The sequence below is a fragment of the Dipodomys merriami genome, unplaced genomic scaffold (genome assembly GCF_024711535.1).
Source record: "Dipodomys merriami isolate MVZ:Mamm:240054 unplaced genomic scaffold, mDipMer1.0.p SCAF_22, whole genome shotgun sequence".
NCBI lineage: Eukaryota > Metazoa > Chordata > Mammalia > Rodentia > Heteromyidae > Dipodomys > Dipodomys merriami.
Genome location: NW_027203604.1, coordinates 19,527,257 through 19,540,000, shown reverse-complemented (window position 1 = coordinate 19,540,000; position 12,744 = coordinate 19,527,257). Strand labels below are relative to the sequence as shown.

Sequence of the window (12,744 nt, the reverse complement as noted above, 5' to 3'; positions counted from 1 at the left end):
AAAAGGATAGTTTGTCTAGGTGTGGTAATACATGTCTATAATCCGATACTTAGGGATCTTAGGCTAGAACTGTTTTCAAAAAACAAAAAGTGACCAGGTGCTGATGGCTCACGCCTAAGATCCTAGCTACTCAGGAGGCTGAGATCTGAGGATTGTGGTTCCAAAGCCAGCCCGGGCAGGGAAGTCCTTGAGACTTTTATCTCCGAAAAACCACTCCCCAAACTGGAAGTGGCTCAGCACTAGCCTTGAGCTGAAGAGCTGAGGGACGGTGTTCAAGCCCAGAGTTCAAGCTCCATGACCGTCAAAAAAAAAAAAAAAAAAAAGCCAGGTACTAGTGGCTCATGCCTGTAATTCTAGCTACTCAGTGGGCTGAGATCTGAGGATCACAGCCAACCTGGGCAGGAAAGTCCTTGAGATTCTTATCTCCAATAAGCCACCCAAAAAATAAATAAATAAATAAAGCTGGAGGTAGCGCTGTGTCTCAAGTGATAGAGCACCAACCTAGAGTGAAAAAAAGCTCAGGGACAGTGCCTAGGCCCTGAGTTTAAGCCTCAGGACAGGCACAAAAAAATTAAAAAAAAATCTCTTTGGCTGCAAAAGGAAAGTCTTGTGTAGTTATTTAGAAAAATAATTACAACATACAGAAAGAATAAGAGAGTTCAAGCTGTCCATAATGTCACTTCTTGTTTTTGACTTATTAATGCTTTCCTCCCAGAATTTCAATAATAATCTCTCTGGCAGTGATTTAGTGGGAATTCTCTTCCTTCCTTCCTTCCTTCCTTCCTTCCTTCCTTCCTTCCTCCTTCCTCCTCCTCTTCCTCCTCCTCCTCCACTCTTTCTCCTCCTCTTCCTCCTCCTCCTTTCTTCTTTTCCTCCTGTTCCTTCTTTTCTTCTTTCTCTTCTTCCTCTTCTTCTCCACTGGGATTAAAGTGTGTGTGTGTGTGTGTGTGTGTGTGTGTGTGTGAGAGAGAGAGAGAGAGAGAGAGAGAGAGAGAGAGAGAGAGAGAGAGAGAGAGAGAGAGAGAGAGAGAGCGTGCAAGGATGGCAATTACCTGCTTCCACTTCTTGAGTTCTTTCCTCTGGGAAAACTCAAAAGGCCCCAGTAGGTGTGAGATCAGATTCTCAAATTGTCTTCTGGCAAAGCTTGAGTGAGAAATAATAACAAGGACCTGGATTTCAACATGAAAACAAAACTTAGACCCTGAGGACAGTTTGTCTGCCTGGAGTGGTTAATTGGGCCCTGGAGCGAGTATTCCCATGTGAACTCCAGAGCCAGTCTCCCAGAAATATCTCCTACCCTCACTCCCTCAAAACCCATGGCAATAAAGACATTTGGGGATGCATATCTTAGTGGCTGCACAGTTTATTGGTATCTTGGGTGCTGGTCCCCAGGGGAGACCCAGGATGTGTCTTCTGGGACCATCTATTTAGGATCCCCCGTTTGCTTCCGCTGGCATCAGAGGTTTCTGTGGGCAGTGGGCAGCTTTCATTTCTCAAAGATGGTTCTCATCTTCCTCACAGCTGGCTTGTGCCAGGCCAAGTCTGTGCTCATTCTTATTCCTTGACAACTGTGGAGAAAAACTTGGGGGCTGTCAGGAGGGTGCTTTCTGACTGTAAAAATTCCGCCTTTAAATACAGAAGAGGGAAAGGATAGGAAGTGAGTTCCTTATGGTCACTAACTGCAGAAAACCCAAAGCAGATTTTCTTTTTCCTCTAGATGCTGATGATCAAGCGAGTACTGTGTTTAGTACTGTGTTAAGCTAGTACTGTGATGATTAAGCTAGTATTGGGTTTAGTATCTCAAGCAGATAATATCTATGGGCACCTCTATTGTCCAGGTCAGGTAATGGAAAAGTGGCTCAAATGTACATTTATTTTATTTCTGTAACAGTCTTGAGGCTTGAACTCAGGGCTGGGGCGCTGTCCCTGAGCTCTTTTTTTGCTAAAGGCTAGTGCACTTACCCCTTGAGCCACAGCTTCACTTCTGGCTTTTTGGTGGTTAATTGGAGATATAGAGTCTCACAGACTTTCCTGCCTGGGTTGGCTTTGAACCACGATCCTTAGCTCTCAGCCTCCTGAGTAGGTGGTATTACAGGTGTGGGCCACTAATACTCAGCACAATGTATGTTTAGAATCAGAGAAAACATCTTCCTATTTCCAAGGGCCAACTAGTAGGGGCTAGAGCAGTGCAGTTACATAATCTTGCCCAGCTATGGACTCAACATGTGAGCACTGATTGTGGGAGTAGGAGAAAGCCATCTGTCTTGTTGCTCTGACAAGGGAGCTATTACTGCAAACCATGGTGACTGTGTGGGCAGGGTCTGTGTCCATGCTGACATGAATGGAGGCCTCCAGGGTGAGAGAAGGAAGTCACCAAAAGATGGTTTGGATGGTGAAAGGGCAGTATACGCATTGGAGGCATGAATTAAGGGACAGCACGCTGGCCTAAGAAACCCAGAGGCTCTGACTTCAATGCCAGAATAGAAAGACGGTTATTCTGTCAGACCAGCTGCCTGGTCGGTTTCACATGTAAGCCTGTGAAGGCCACAAGTCTATGAAGAGGAATTTCCAGGTAAGAAAAGGTTGGGGCTTAAGATGTCCTGGGAACATTTATTAGGATAGAAGACACTGTTGGATTATTCTGTGTGTGTGTGTGTGTGTGTATGTGTGTGTGTGTGTGTGTGTGTGTGTACCATGGCTTGAATTTAAGGCCTTGCACTCTTGTTAGGCTTTATTTATTTATTTATTTTTTGCTCATGGCTGGTGCTGTACCAGCCTGGCTATTTTGGAGATGAAATCTCCCCAGCATTTTTTCTGCCTAGGCTGCCTTTGAACTTTTTGGTCCTCTGTGTCTCAGCCTCCTAAATAGCTAGGATTACAGGTGTGAGCCACTGGTGCCCAGCAGAATGTGACATTTTGTCCACCCATTATGGAAGCTCCTGGGTAAAGGAAGAAGTCAATTGAGTGTCACAAATGAGAATGGGAAATGACCCAGACGGTGGCTTACAGGAGGACGTGAGAGATAAAGGTCAGATGATGAAAACTTCTGCTATGGAGACAGGGCGGGGTGATAAGGAGGAAGGAGGTAGTGACTGGGTAAGCATGGAGAGAGAGTGGTGTGAGTCTAAAGAAATCTGCTGTGAAGTAGCAGAGTGTGTCATCAAAATGGTATTCGTTGGCGAGAGACAAAAAAAAAATAATGTGGGGCTGGGAAGGTGGCTCAGTGGTAGAGCGATTGCCTTTCACGCCTGAGGCCCTGGGTTCAATTCCTCAGCACCACATAAGCAAAAAGAAAAAAGCCGGAAGTGGCGCTGTGGCTCAAGGGGTTAGAGCGCTAGCCTTGAGCTGAAGAGCTGAGGGACAGCGCCCAGGCCCAGAGTTCAGGCCCCACGACCAGAACCAAAAAAAAAAAAAAAAAATGTGCCCTCTTTTTTCCTGATCAAATTATACTTTGGAGACTGTGGTCAATGCCTGGTTATTTGCTTTGAAGCATAAGTAAAAACTCTGGGATGTGTGAGGGTCTAGATATTTGCAAAGAAAACAATGGCTAGAGTGGCTGCTCAGAGGTTCTGTTTAGTTTCAGTTTTTCATTTTTTAGTTTTGCCTTCACATGGAAATTAAGCTTATTAGTATGCATATGAGAATTAGATGAAAGGTCGATTTTTTTTTTTTGGGTCCAGTTGTAGGGCCTGAACTCTGGGCCTGGGCGCTGTCCCTCAGCTCTTCAGCTCAAGACTAGCGCTCTACCACTTGAGCCACAGCGCCACTTCCGGCTTTTTTTTTTTTTTCTGCTTCTGTGGTGCTGAGGAATCAAACTCAGGGCCTCATGCATGCAAGGCAAGCGCTCTACCACTGAGCCACCTTCCCAGCCCCGAAAGGTAGATTGGGAAGTCTGACTGATTAAAAAAAAAATCCTAGGGGCTGGGAAGGTGGCTCAGTGGTAGAGTGCTTGCCTTACATGCCTGAGGCCCTGGGTTCGATTCCTCAGCACCACATAAGAAAAAAGCCAGAAGTGGCACTGTGGCTCAAGTGGTAGAGCACTAGCCTTGAACTGAAAAGCTGAGGGACAGGGCCCAGGCCCAGAGTTCAGGCCCCACGACCGGACCCCCCCCTCAAAAAAATCCTAGTTTGTCATCTCCTGTTTATAATTTGATAGACATAAACAGGACATATCTGGTTTATTTTAGGTATGTAAAATATTCTTTCTTTCATGCCCACCTGGCATTTATACATATTTCTTATATCATCCTTTGTGTCTAAATGCAGACAATTGTTTTTGCCACTTCTGGGGCTTGAACCTAGGCCCTGGGTGCTGTTCCTGAGCTTTTGTGCTCAAGGCTAGTGTTCTATCACTGGAGCCACAGTTCCATGTACAGCTTTTTGGTGATTAATTGGGGATAAGAGTCTCATAGATGGGCTGGGAAGGTGGCTTAGTGGTAGAGCACTTGCCTTCCATGCATGAGGCCCTGGGTTCGATTCCACAGCACCACATAAGCAGAAAAAAAAGCCAGAAGTGGCGCTGTGGCTCAAGTGGTAGAGCACTAGCCTTGAACTGAAAAGCTGAGGGACAGGGCCCAGGCCCAGAGTTCAGGCCCACAACTGGACCACCCCACCCCACCCCCCCCCTGCAAAAAAAAAAAAAAAAAGAAAAAGAAAAGAATCTCACAGACTTTCCTGCCCTGGCTGGCTTTAAACTGTGATGCTTAGACTTCAGTCTCCTAAGTAGCTGGAATTACAGACATGAGCCACACATATATGGCTAATACTCCTTTTTTATGTAGAATTACAAGATATGAAGCCAACACAGTTTATATAATATTAATATGTAATGTTCATGTTAAATAAGGAAGGAATGTCCATATTATTTGTGTGTGTGTGTGTGTGTGTGTGTGTGTGTGTGTGTGTGTGTGTGTGTTGACACTGGGTTTAAACTCAGGACCTGAGTGCTGTTCCTGAGTTTTTTTTGCTCAAGAATAGTGCTCTACCTTTTGAGCCACATTTCAACATCTGGCTTTTTTGGAAGTTAATTGGAATCGAGTCTCACTGACTTTGCTGCCCAAGCTGGCTTCGAACCACGATCCTCAGATTTCAGGTTTCTGAGTAGCTAGGATGACAGGTCTGAGCCACCAGCACCCAGAACATATTATTCATATTTTTATTCTATTAATTGCTCACATGGTTTTAGTTGGTATATTATTTATAGTCATCAATTTCCTTTCCCCTTTCACATTTCATTTGTCTGCAGTTGGTCATGCTTCCTTGTCTGGTAGGGCAACCCAAGCCCCTAAATTTGGGGTGATTTGTATCTTTTTTTTTTTTTTTTCTTGTCAGTTGTGGGCCTTAAACTCAGGGCCTGGATGCTGTCTCTGAACTTATTAGCTCAAGGCTAGTGCTCTTCCTTTTTAGCCACAGCACCACTTCCTGTTTCCTGGGGGTTCATTGGTGATAAGAGTTTCAAGGACTTTCCTGCCCAGGCTGGATTCAGACCATGATCCTCAGATCTCAGCCTCCTGAGTAGCTAGGATGACAGGTGTGAGCCACCAGTGCCCAGCTTTAATTCCATGATTTAAAATACTTCTTTTACTATGTGGTTAATAATGTGGTGTTAAAATGAGATTAAATGTCAATCAAAATTCAAAACATCAACAGACAATGTTTTGGAATATGGCTGGATAGAAAGAACATCATCATTTCATGCCATGAATGTGTGACTGGACACCATTGGCTCATGCCTGTCATCCTAGCTACGCAGGAGGCTGAGATCTGAGGATTGTGGTTTGAAGCCAGTCTGGCAGAAAAGTCCTTGAGACTTTTTTTTTTGTGGTCATGGGGTTTGAACACTATGTCTGGGCACTGTCCCTTCAGCTCAAGGTGAACGTTCTACTGCTTGAGCCACAGCGCCACTTCCAGTTTTCTGGTGGCTTATTGGAGATAACAGTCTCACAGACTTTTCCTGCTGGGATGGCTTTGAACTGTGATCCTCAGATCTCAGCCTCTGGAATAGCTAGGATTACAGGCGTGAGCCACCAGCGCCTGGCTCCTTGAGACTCTTATCTACAATTAACCAGCAAAAAGCCACCAGGGGAGCTGTGGCTCAAATAGTAGAGCACTAAGTTTGAGAAAACAAAGCTCTGGGAGGGTTCCCAGGACCTGAGTTCAAGTCCCAGTCCCAGTATGTGCACACAAAAAAGGGAGAGGCAATGCTTGTGTGACTGTCAGGGCGCTGGAGCCCAGGATTTCTGGTGTCACTCATCTTCCTTCCCCCTCTGTTTCCCAGGGAATGAGAACATGGACATGTGGGAGGGGAACCACAGTTCCCTGGCTGACTTCATCCTCGAGGGCCTCTTGGATGACTCCCTTGCTCACCTCTTTCTTTTCTCCCTGATCTTGGCTGTCTTCCTCATCGCAGTGGGTGGCAACTCCCTCACCATCCTCCTCATCTGCATAGATGGCCGCTTGCACACTCCCATGTACCTGCTGCTCAGCCAGCTCTCCCTCATGGACCTGATGCACGTGTCCACCACCATCCCCAAGATGGCAGCCAACTATCTCTCTGGGAAGAAATCCATCTCCTTTGTGGGCTGTGGGACCCAGCACTTCCTCTACCTGTGGATGGGTAGTGCTGAGTGCCTGCTCTTAACTCTCATGTCCTACGACCGCTACGTGGCCATCTGTCACCCTCTGCGTTATTCTGTGCTCATGAGCAGAAGGGTAGTTCTGATGATGGCTGCTATGTCGTGGCTGGGAGGGTCCATGAATTCCCTCATCCACACTGTGGTCCTGATGCATTTCCCTTTCTGTGGAGCCCGGGAGATCCAGCACTTCTACTGTGAGTACCCAGCAGTGGTGAAGCTGGTGTGTGCTGACATCACTGCCTACGAGAGCACCGTGTACACCAGCAGCCTCATTCTTCTCCTCATCCCCATCCTCTTGGTGTCCACCTCCTATGCCTTCATCCTGCACAGCGTGGTCCACATGCGCTCGGCTGGCAGGAAGAGGCACGCCTTTGCCACATGCAGCTCTCACCTCACGGTGGTGGCACTCTTCTTGGGGCATCCATCTTCTCCTATATGAGGCCCCGGTCTCAGCACACCCCACTGCAGGACAAAGTCGGTTCTGTGTTCTACAGTATAATCACCCCCACCCTCAACCCCCTCATCTACACGCTCTGCAATAAAGATGTCGCCAAGGCTCTGAGAAAAGTGTTGAGGTTAGATACTCTATGACTCAAGGACTGTCCTTGCTCAGAATAAAGCGTGGAAGAGGACGAAGCTCCTTCAGTTGATCTGGGTAAATCTTTTAAGAGGGAGAAAATGAGGGAGAGGATAACACTGTTCAAAAAGAAATCTACTCCTTACCTGACTTCTGTCACTGTAACTCTTCTGTATATCACCTTTACAATAAAGTTTAAATTAATTTTTTGTTGTTATTATAAAGGTGACATAAGTCAGGTAAGGAGTACATTTCTTTTTGGACAATGTCACCCCTTCCCTAGCTCTCTCCCAGTTTTTCCTTCCCATCCCCACCCGCAAGTTGTATAGCTCATTTTCAACATAGTGTCCAGTGCGTACCACGGCTGCATTTATTCATCCTTTGCCCCTCCATTTCTGTTCCTCTGCCTTATCCTTCCAAAGACAGATGAACAAACAAGGCATAAAGAAAATAAAACAAAAAAATACCAACAAGAAAAAAAACCCCTCTTGTTTCCATTTCTTGGAGTTCATTTTCATAAATATTATTTTGTATTGGATCCCCACAGGTATTGCACCATTGTGTTCCTCCCTAAGAACATCCTCCTTTGGTTTCACTGTGTGTGAGTGCCTCGAGTCCTGTATAACTTATCATGCAAACTAGATAAATCTTGAAGATTTCTTTGAGCAGCACATAAGTGACGTGGTCATCAGACAGTTCTATGATTCCAACGTGATTGCTGGACTTCGAACCTGATGGAGAATTATATCAGTTTACTTGTAGAGTACTAGGGAATCATTAATTAATTTTGTTTTTGGGTGGGGCTAGGGATTGAACTCTGTGGCTTGCATTTGCTCGGCAAGTATTTGTGGCTTGAATCATTATACCAGTTGGTTTATGTTTTTAGTTTTTCAGTTGGGGTTTACTGCTTTGCCTTTGGTTGGCCTCATAGCATGATCCTCCTATTTCTACCTTCCAGGCAGCTCAGATTACAGGGGTGTTTCTTCATGATGGGTTCTGGGAATAATGGAGCTGAGAGATGTAAAGCTCTCCTGATAGTCCTGTCTTTGTGAGTCTGATAATAGGACCTAATGATGTAGCTACAATGGAAAGGCAAGTGACTTAGGAAGACATCAATAAATGTGAGACAGAGCTGGGGTGACACTCAGAGAAGCTGAACATCATTTTATATCTACACTAGACACAAAGGGAAACTTTTGCTAAGGACCAGGTTGGAGCTGCCCACTCCCCTTCCCCAACCTTTTCCCAGTATAATGGGATGGAGAATGCAAACTTTGTGAGGGTATGATCTGCTCACCCCATACTGGAGGTACTGTCCCCCCACCCCTTGCCCCCAGCCAGCCATAGCTAGAAAACCCTAGCTGCATTGCAGTCCATTTTGCTAGAAGAATACCAGCCTGGATGACATGGGTACAATTTGCAAACCTCTCTTGGGACAAACTCAGAGTTGTACCATATAGTGACTCCTCTCTCTTGAATCGTCTGTCAAAGGGTGAGGAGGTATCCTTACCCATAGCATTCTTGGACCTCTTACTAGAGAGTGCCAGCTCTTCATCCAGAATTATTTTCATTTTTATTTGTTGGTTCTGGGACTTAAACTCAGGGTCTAGGTGCTGTCTTGGAGCTTTTTGCTCAAGGATAGTGCTCTAAGGAATTATAAATTAGTTTTGTTTTTGGGTGGTGCTATGGATTGAACTCTTGTAAGGCTTGTAAGCAAGTTTGGGAGTCAGGGTTCATTTGTAGCTCTCAATATCTTTTTATTGCTCTTTAGTCTTGGCATTCTATTTATTTATTTATTTATTTATTTATTTATTTATTTATTTATTTATTTATTTATTTATTTTTCGGTCTTGGGGTTTGAGCTCTGGGCTTGGGCACTGTCCCTGCGCTCTTCAGCTCAAGATGAGTGCTCTACCTCTTGAGCCACAGCGCCACTTCCGGTTTTCTAGTGGTTTATTGGAGGTAAGAGTCTCACGGTCTCTCCTGCCCGGGCTGGCTTTGAACTGTGATCCTCAGATCTCAGCCTCCTGAGTAGGTAGGATTACAGGGGTGAGCCACTAGTGCCCAGCTAGAGCCACTGGTGGCCGGCTTTGGCATTTTAATATAATGTGATACAGGAGGTCCTTTGCTGGCCATGTCTATTGAGTATTTTGTATGTGCATTTCCATATCTTCCCAAAGTTTGGGTGAATTATACAATCATGAAATGGGTTTTCTGTACTCTTAGTTTGTATCTCAACTCTTTCTGCTCCAGAGATTCTAAGGTTGGGTCTCTTGCTTGTGTTCCAGAATCCTTGAAGGCTGTGGTCATGCTTGTTCTCCCCGCAACCCCTCTCTTTCGCTGAGTACAGAATTTCTGCAGTCTTACCTCAATGTTTTATCTTGTGCTTGTTCTAGTCTACTAATGATGCCTTCTGCTCTGTGTTTTATTTGTGATTTACAGAGGTTCTCATTTCCAACATTTACATTCAGTGTTTTGTCTTTGTTTTTGTTGCCAGAATCTCCTTGTCCTTTGCTGAATATCTTATCTGTGTTGATTACTTTCTTGGACTTATTTCCTTTCTTAATTTGTCTGTTTGAATCTTCTTTAAGAACTCTTTGATAACTTTATTTTGCTCTTTAAAATTTTTTGTTTTTGTTTTTTTTTGGGGGGGTCTGGTCATGGGGCCTGAGCTCTGGGCCTGGGCGCTGTCCCTCAGCTCTTCAGCTCAAAGCTAGTGCTCTACCACTTGAGCCACAGCGCTACTTCTGGCTTTTTTCTTTTTGCTTATGTGAGGCTGAGGAATCGAACCCAGGGCCTCATGCATGCAAGGCAAGTGCTCTACCACTGAGCCACCTTCCCAGCCCCTCTTTAAACTTTTTTAAAATATAGTTTTATTGATATAATTATGGTGTTATACAGAGGGTTATCATTTCACAATTCAGGCAATGTATACATTTATTATTTTGGGGTGGGTTAGTCATAGGGCTTGTACTCAGGGCCTGGGCGCTGTCTCTGATCCCTTTTTGCTCAAAGTTAGTTATCTATCACTTTGTGCCTGAGCTACACTTCTGCTTTTTTGGAGGTATGAGTCTTAAGACTTTCTTGCCCATGCTGCCTTTGAATTGCAATCCCCAAATCTCAGCCTTCCGAGTAGCTAGATTACAGGCATGGGCTCCCCACATCTGACATGTACACCTCTTTTTTGGACAATGTTACTCCATCCTTTGCTTTCTCCCAATTTCCCCCTGCCATCCCTGCTCCCAAGTTGCACAGTTCATTTTCCACATAGTATATGCTGAATACCATGATTGCATTTGTTCATCTTCTTCCCTCCCTTTCTGCACTCCTCCTTTATCCCCCCCCCCAAAAAAAATAAAGCACACAGAAACAGCAACATAAATAACCCATGTTGGCCAGGCTCTCATGACTCACACATGTAATCCTAGCTACTCTGGAGGCTGAGATCTGAGGATTGCAGTTCAAAGCCAGTGTAGGCAGGAAAGTCTGTGAGACTCTTTTTTTTTTTTTTTTTTTTTTTTTGTTAGACATGGGGCTTGAACTCAGCCTGAGTGTTGTCCCTGAGCTCTTCAGCTCAAAGCTAGTGTTCTACCACTTGAGCCACAGTGCCACTTCCTGTTTTATGGGTTGTTGATTGGAGATAAGAGTCTCACAGACTATCCTGCCTGTGCTGGCTTTGAATTGCAATCTTCAGATCTCAGCCTCCAGAGTAGCTAGGATTACAGGTCACCAGCTCCTGGCTCAGTGAGACTCTTATCTCCATACCAGAAAAGCAGAAGTGGAGCTGAGGCACAAAGTGATAGAGGATTAACCTTGAGCAAAAAGGGCTCAGAAAAAGTGCCCAGGCCCGGAGTTCAAGCCCTATGACTGACTTACCTCCCAAAAATAATAAACGTATACATTGCCTGAATTGTGAATGATAACCCTCTGTATAACACCATAATTATATCAATAAAACTATATTTAAAAAATTTTAAAGAGCAAAATAAAGTTATAAAAGAGTTCTTAAGGAAGATTCAAACAGACAAATTAAGAAAGGAAATAAGTCCAAGAAAGTAATCAACACAGATAAGATATTCAGCAAAGGACAAGGAGATTCTGGCAACAAAAACAAAGACAAAACACTGAATGTAAATGTTGGAAATGAGAACCTCTGTAAATCACAAATAAAACACAGAGCAGAAGGCATCATTAGTAGACTAGAACAAGCACAAGATAAAACATTGAGGTAAGACTGCAGAAATTCTATACTCAGCGAAAGAGAGGGGTTGCGGGGAGAACAAGCATGATCACAGCCTTCAAGGATTCTGGAACACAAGCAAGAGACCCAACCTTAGAATCTCTGGAGCAGAAAGAGTTGAGATACAAACTAAGAGTACAGAAAACCCATTTCATGATTGTATAATTCACCCAAACTTTGGGAAGATATGGAAATGCACATACAAAATACTCAATAGACATGGCCAGCAAAGGACCTCTTGTATCACATTATATTAAAATGCCAACACTAGAGAGCAATAAAAATATATTGAGAGCTACAAATGAGCCCCGACCCCCAAACTTGCTTACAAAAGTAAACCCAACAGCATCACCTCAGATCTTTCAGCAGAAACACACCAAGCCCTAAAGGCACAGAAAAATATATCTCCAATACTGATGGAGGAATAAGGACCTTCTAAGATAAGCATGAACTAAAGTAGTTGATACCCATTAAGTAGTATGGCAAACCATACTGGAGACCCCATTCAAAAGAGGTAGAGGGGCTGGGAATGTGACTTAGTGGTAGAGTGCTTGCACAGCATGCCTGAGGCCCTGGGTTTCATTCCTCAGTACTATATAAAGAAAAAATAAATAAAATTAATAAAATTAAAAGAGAAAAAAATTATTAAAAAACAGGAAGAAAGATAGTCACAAAGGAGAGCTCAGGAAAAAATAAACTTCCCAAGAAAAATAGAAGAAGCTTCAGCATGCAGCAAGGATCAAACATGTCCGACTCAGCAAACTAAGAACCCCTAAGATGAATAAGAGAGAAAATAAGAGAGAGAACATAAAAGCAACACTCAACTCAACCTTGGGGAACCAAAGAATACACAGGAAACAGGAAACATATTTCAACCATAACCTTGGATCATTTCAATGCCTCACCTAGTCCTGATGACCTTCAAGGATAGGTAAATAGCAAATAATAAAAATGTAGCAGATGCTTGGATAAAATTTATTCGTTTCATCTAGTCAGTACAGAAGCTTGGTTTCTCCATGAGATTTCCTGGGTTCTACTGTTATGAATGTTGAAGTGAAAGGTACAGTACATTTCTATATTTCTCTCTCCCTTATTAGTTAATAAACTCATATAGCCTCAGGGGGGCATCTGTGGAGGAAGAATATTGTTGAGACTAGGTGATGATTATTTTTGATTGTTTTCTTGATGCTGTTGAGAAGTGCCTAGGGGATTAATAAAGTATGTCTCTGGGTACAGTTGTGAGGATGTGTAGAGAGAGGGAAAGGCTGCCCTGAATTGTATGTGGCAAAGGC

At 44.1% G+C, this 12,744-nt stretch overlaps 1 protein-coding gene across 1 annotated transcript in view; it reads left to right on the top strand.

The window, feature by feature from the left end:
* The window catches only part of LOC138834847 (olfactory receptor 2AE1-like), an 8,840-nt gene extending 1,226 nt beyond the window's left edge, over positions 1-7,614 (top strand). Inside the window, 2 exon segments of the mRNA XM_070033616.1 lie at positions 6,278-7,045; positions 7,048-7,614. Coding sequence (XP_069889717.1) covers positions 6,289-7,045; positions 7,048-7,226 — 936 coding nt within the window. The 5' untranslated portion in view covers positions 6,278-6,288 and the 3' untranslated portion in view covers positions 7,227-7,614.
* The last annotated feature ends 5,130 nt before the right edge of the window (positions 7,615-12,744 follow it).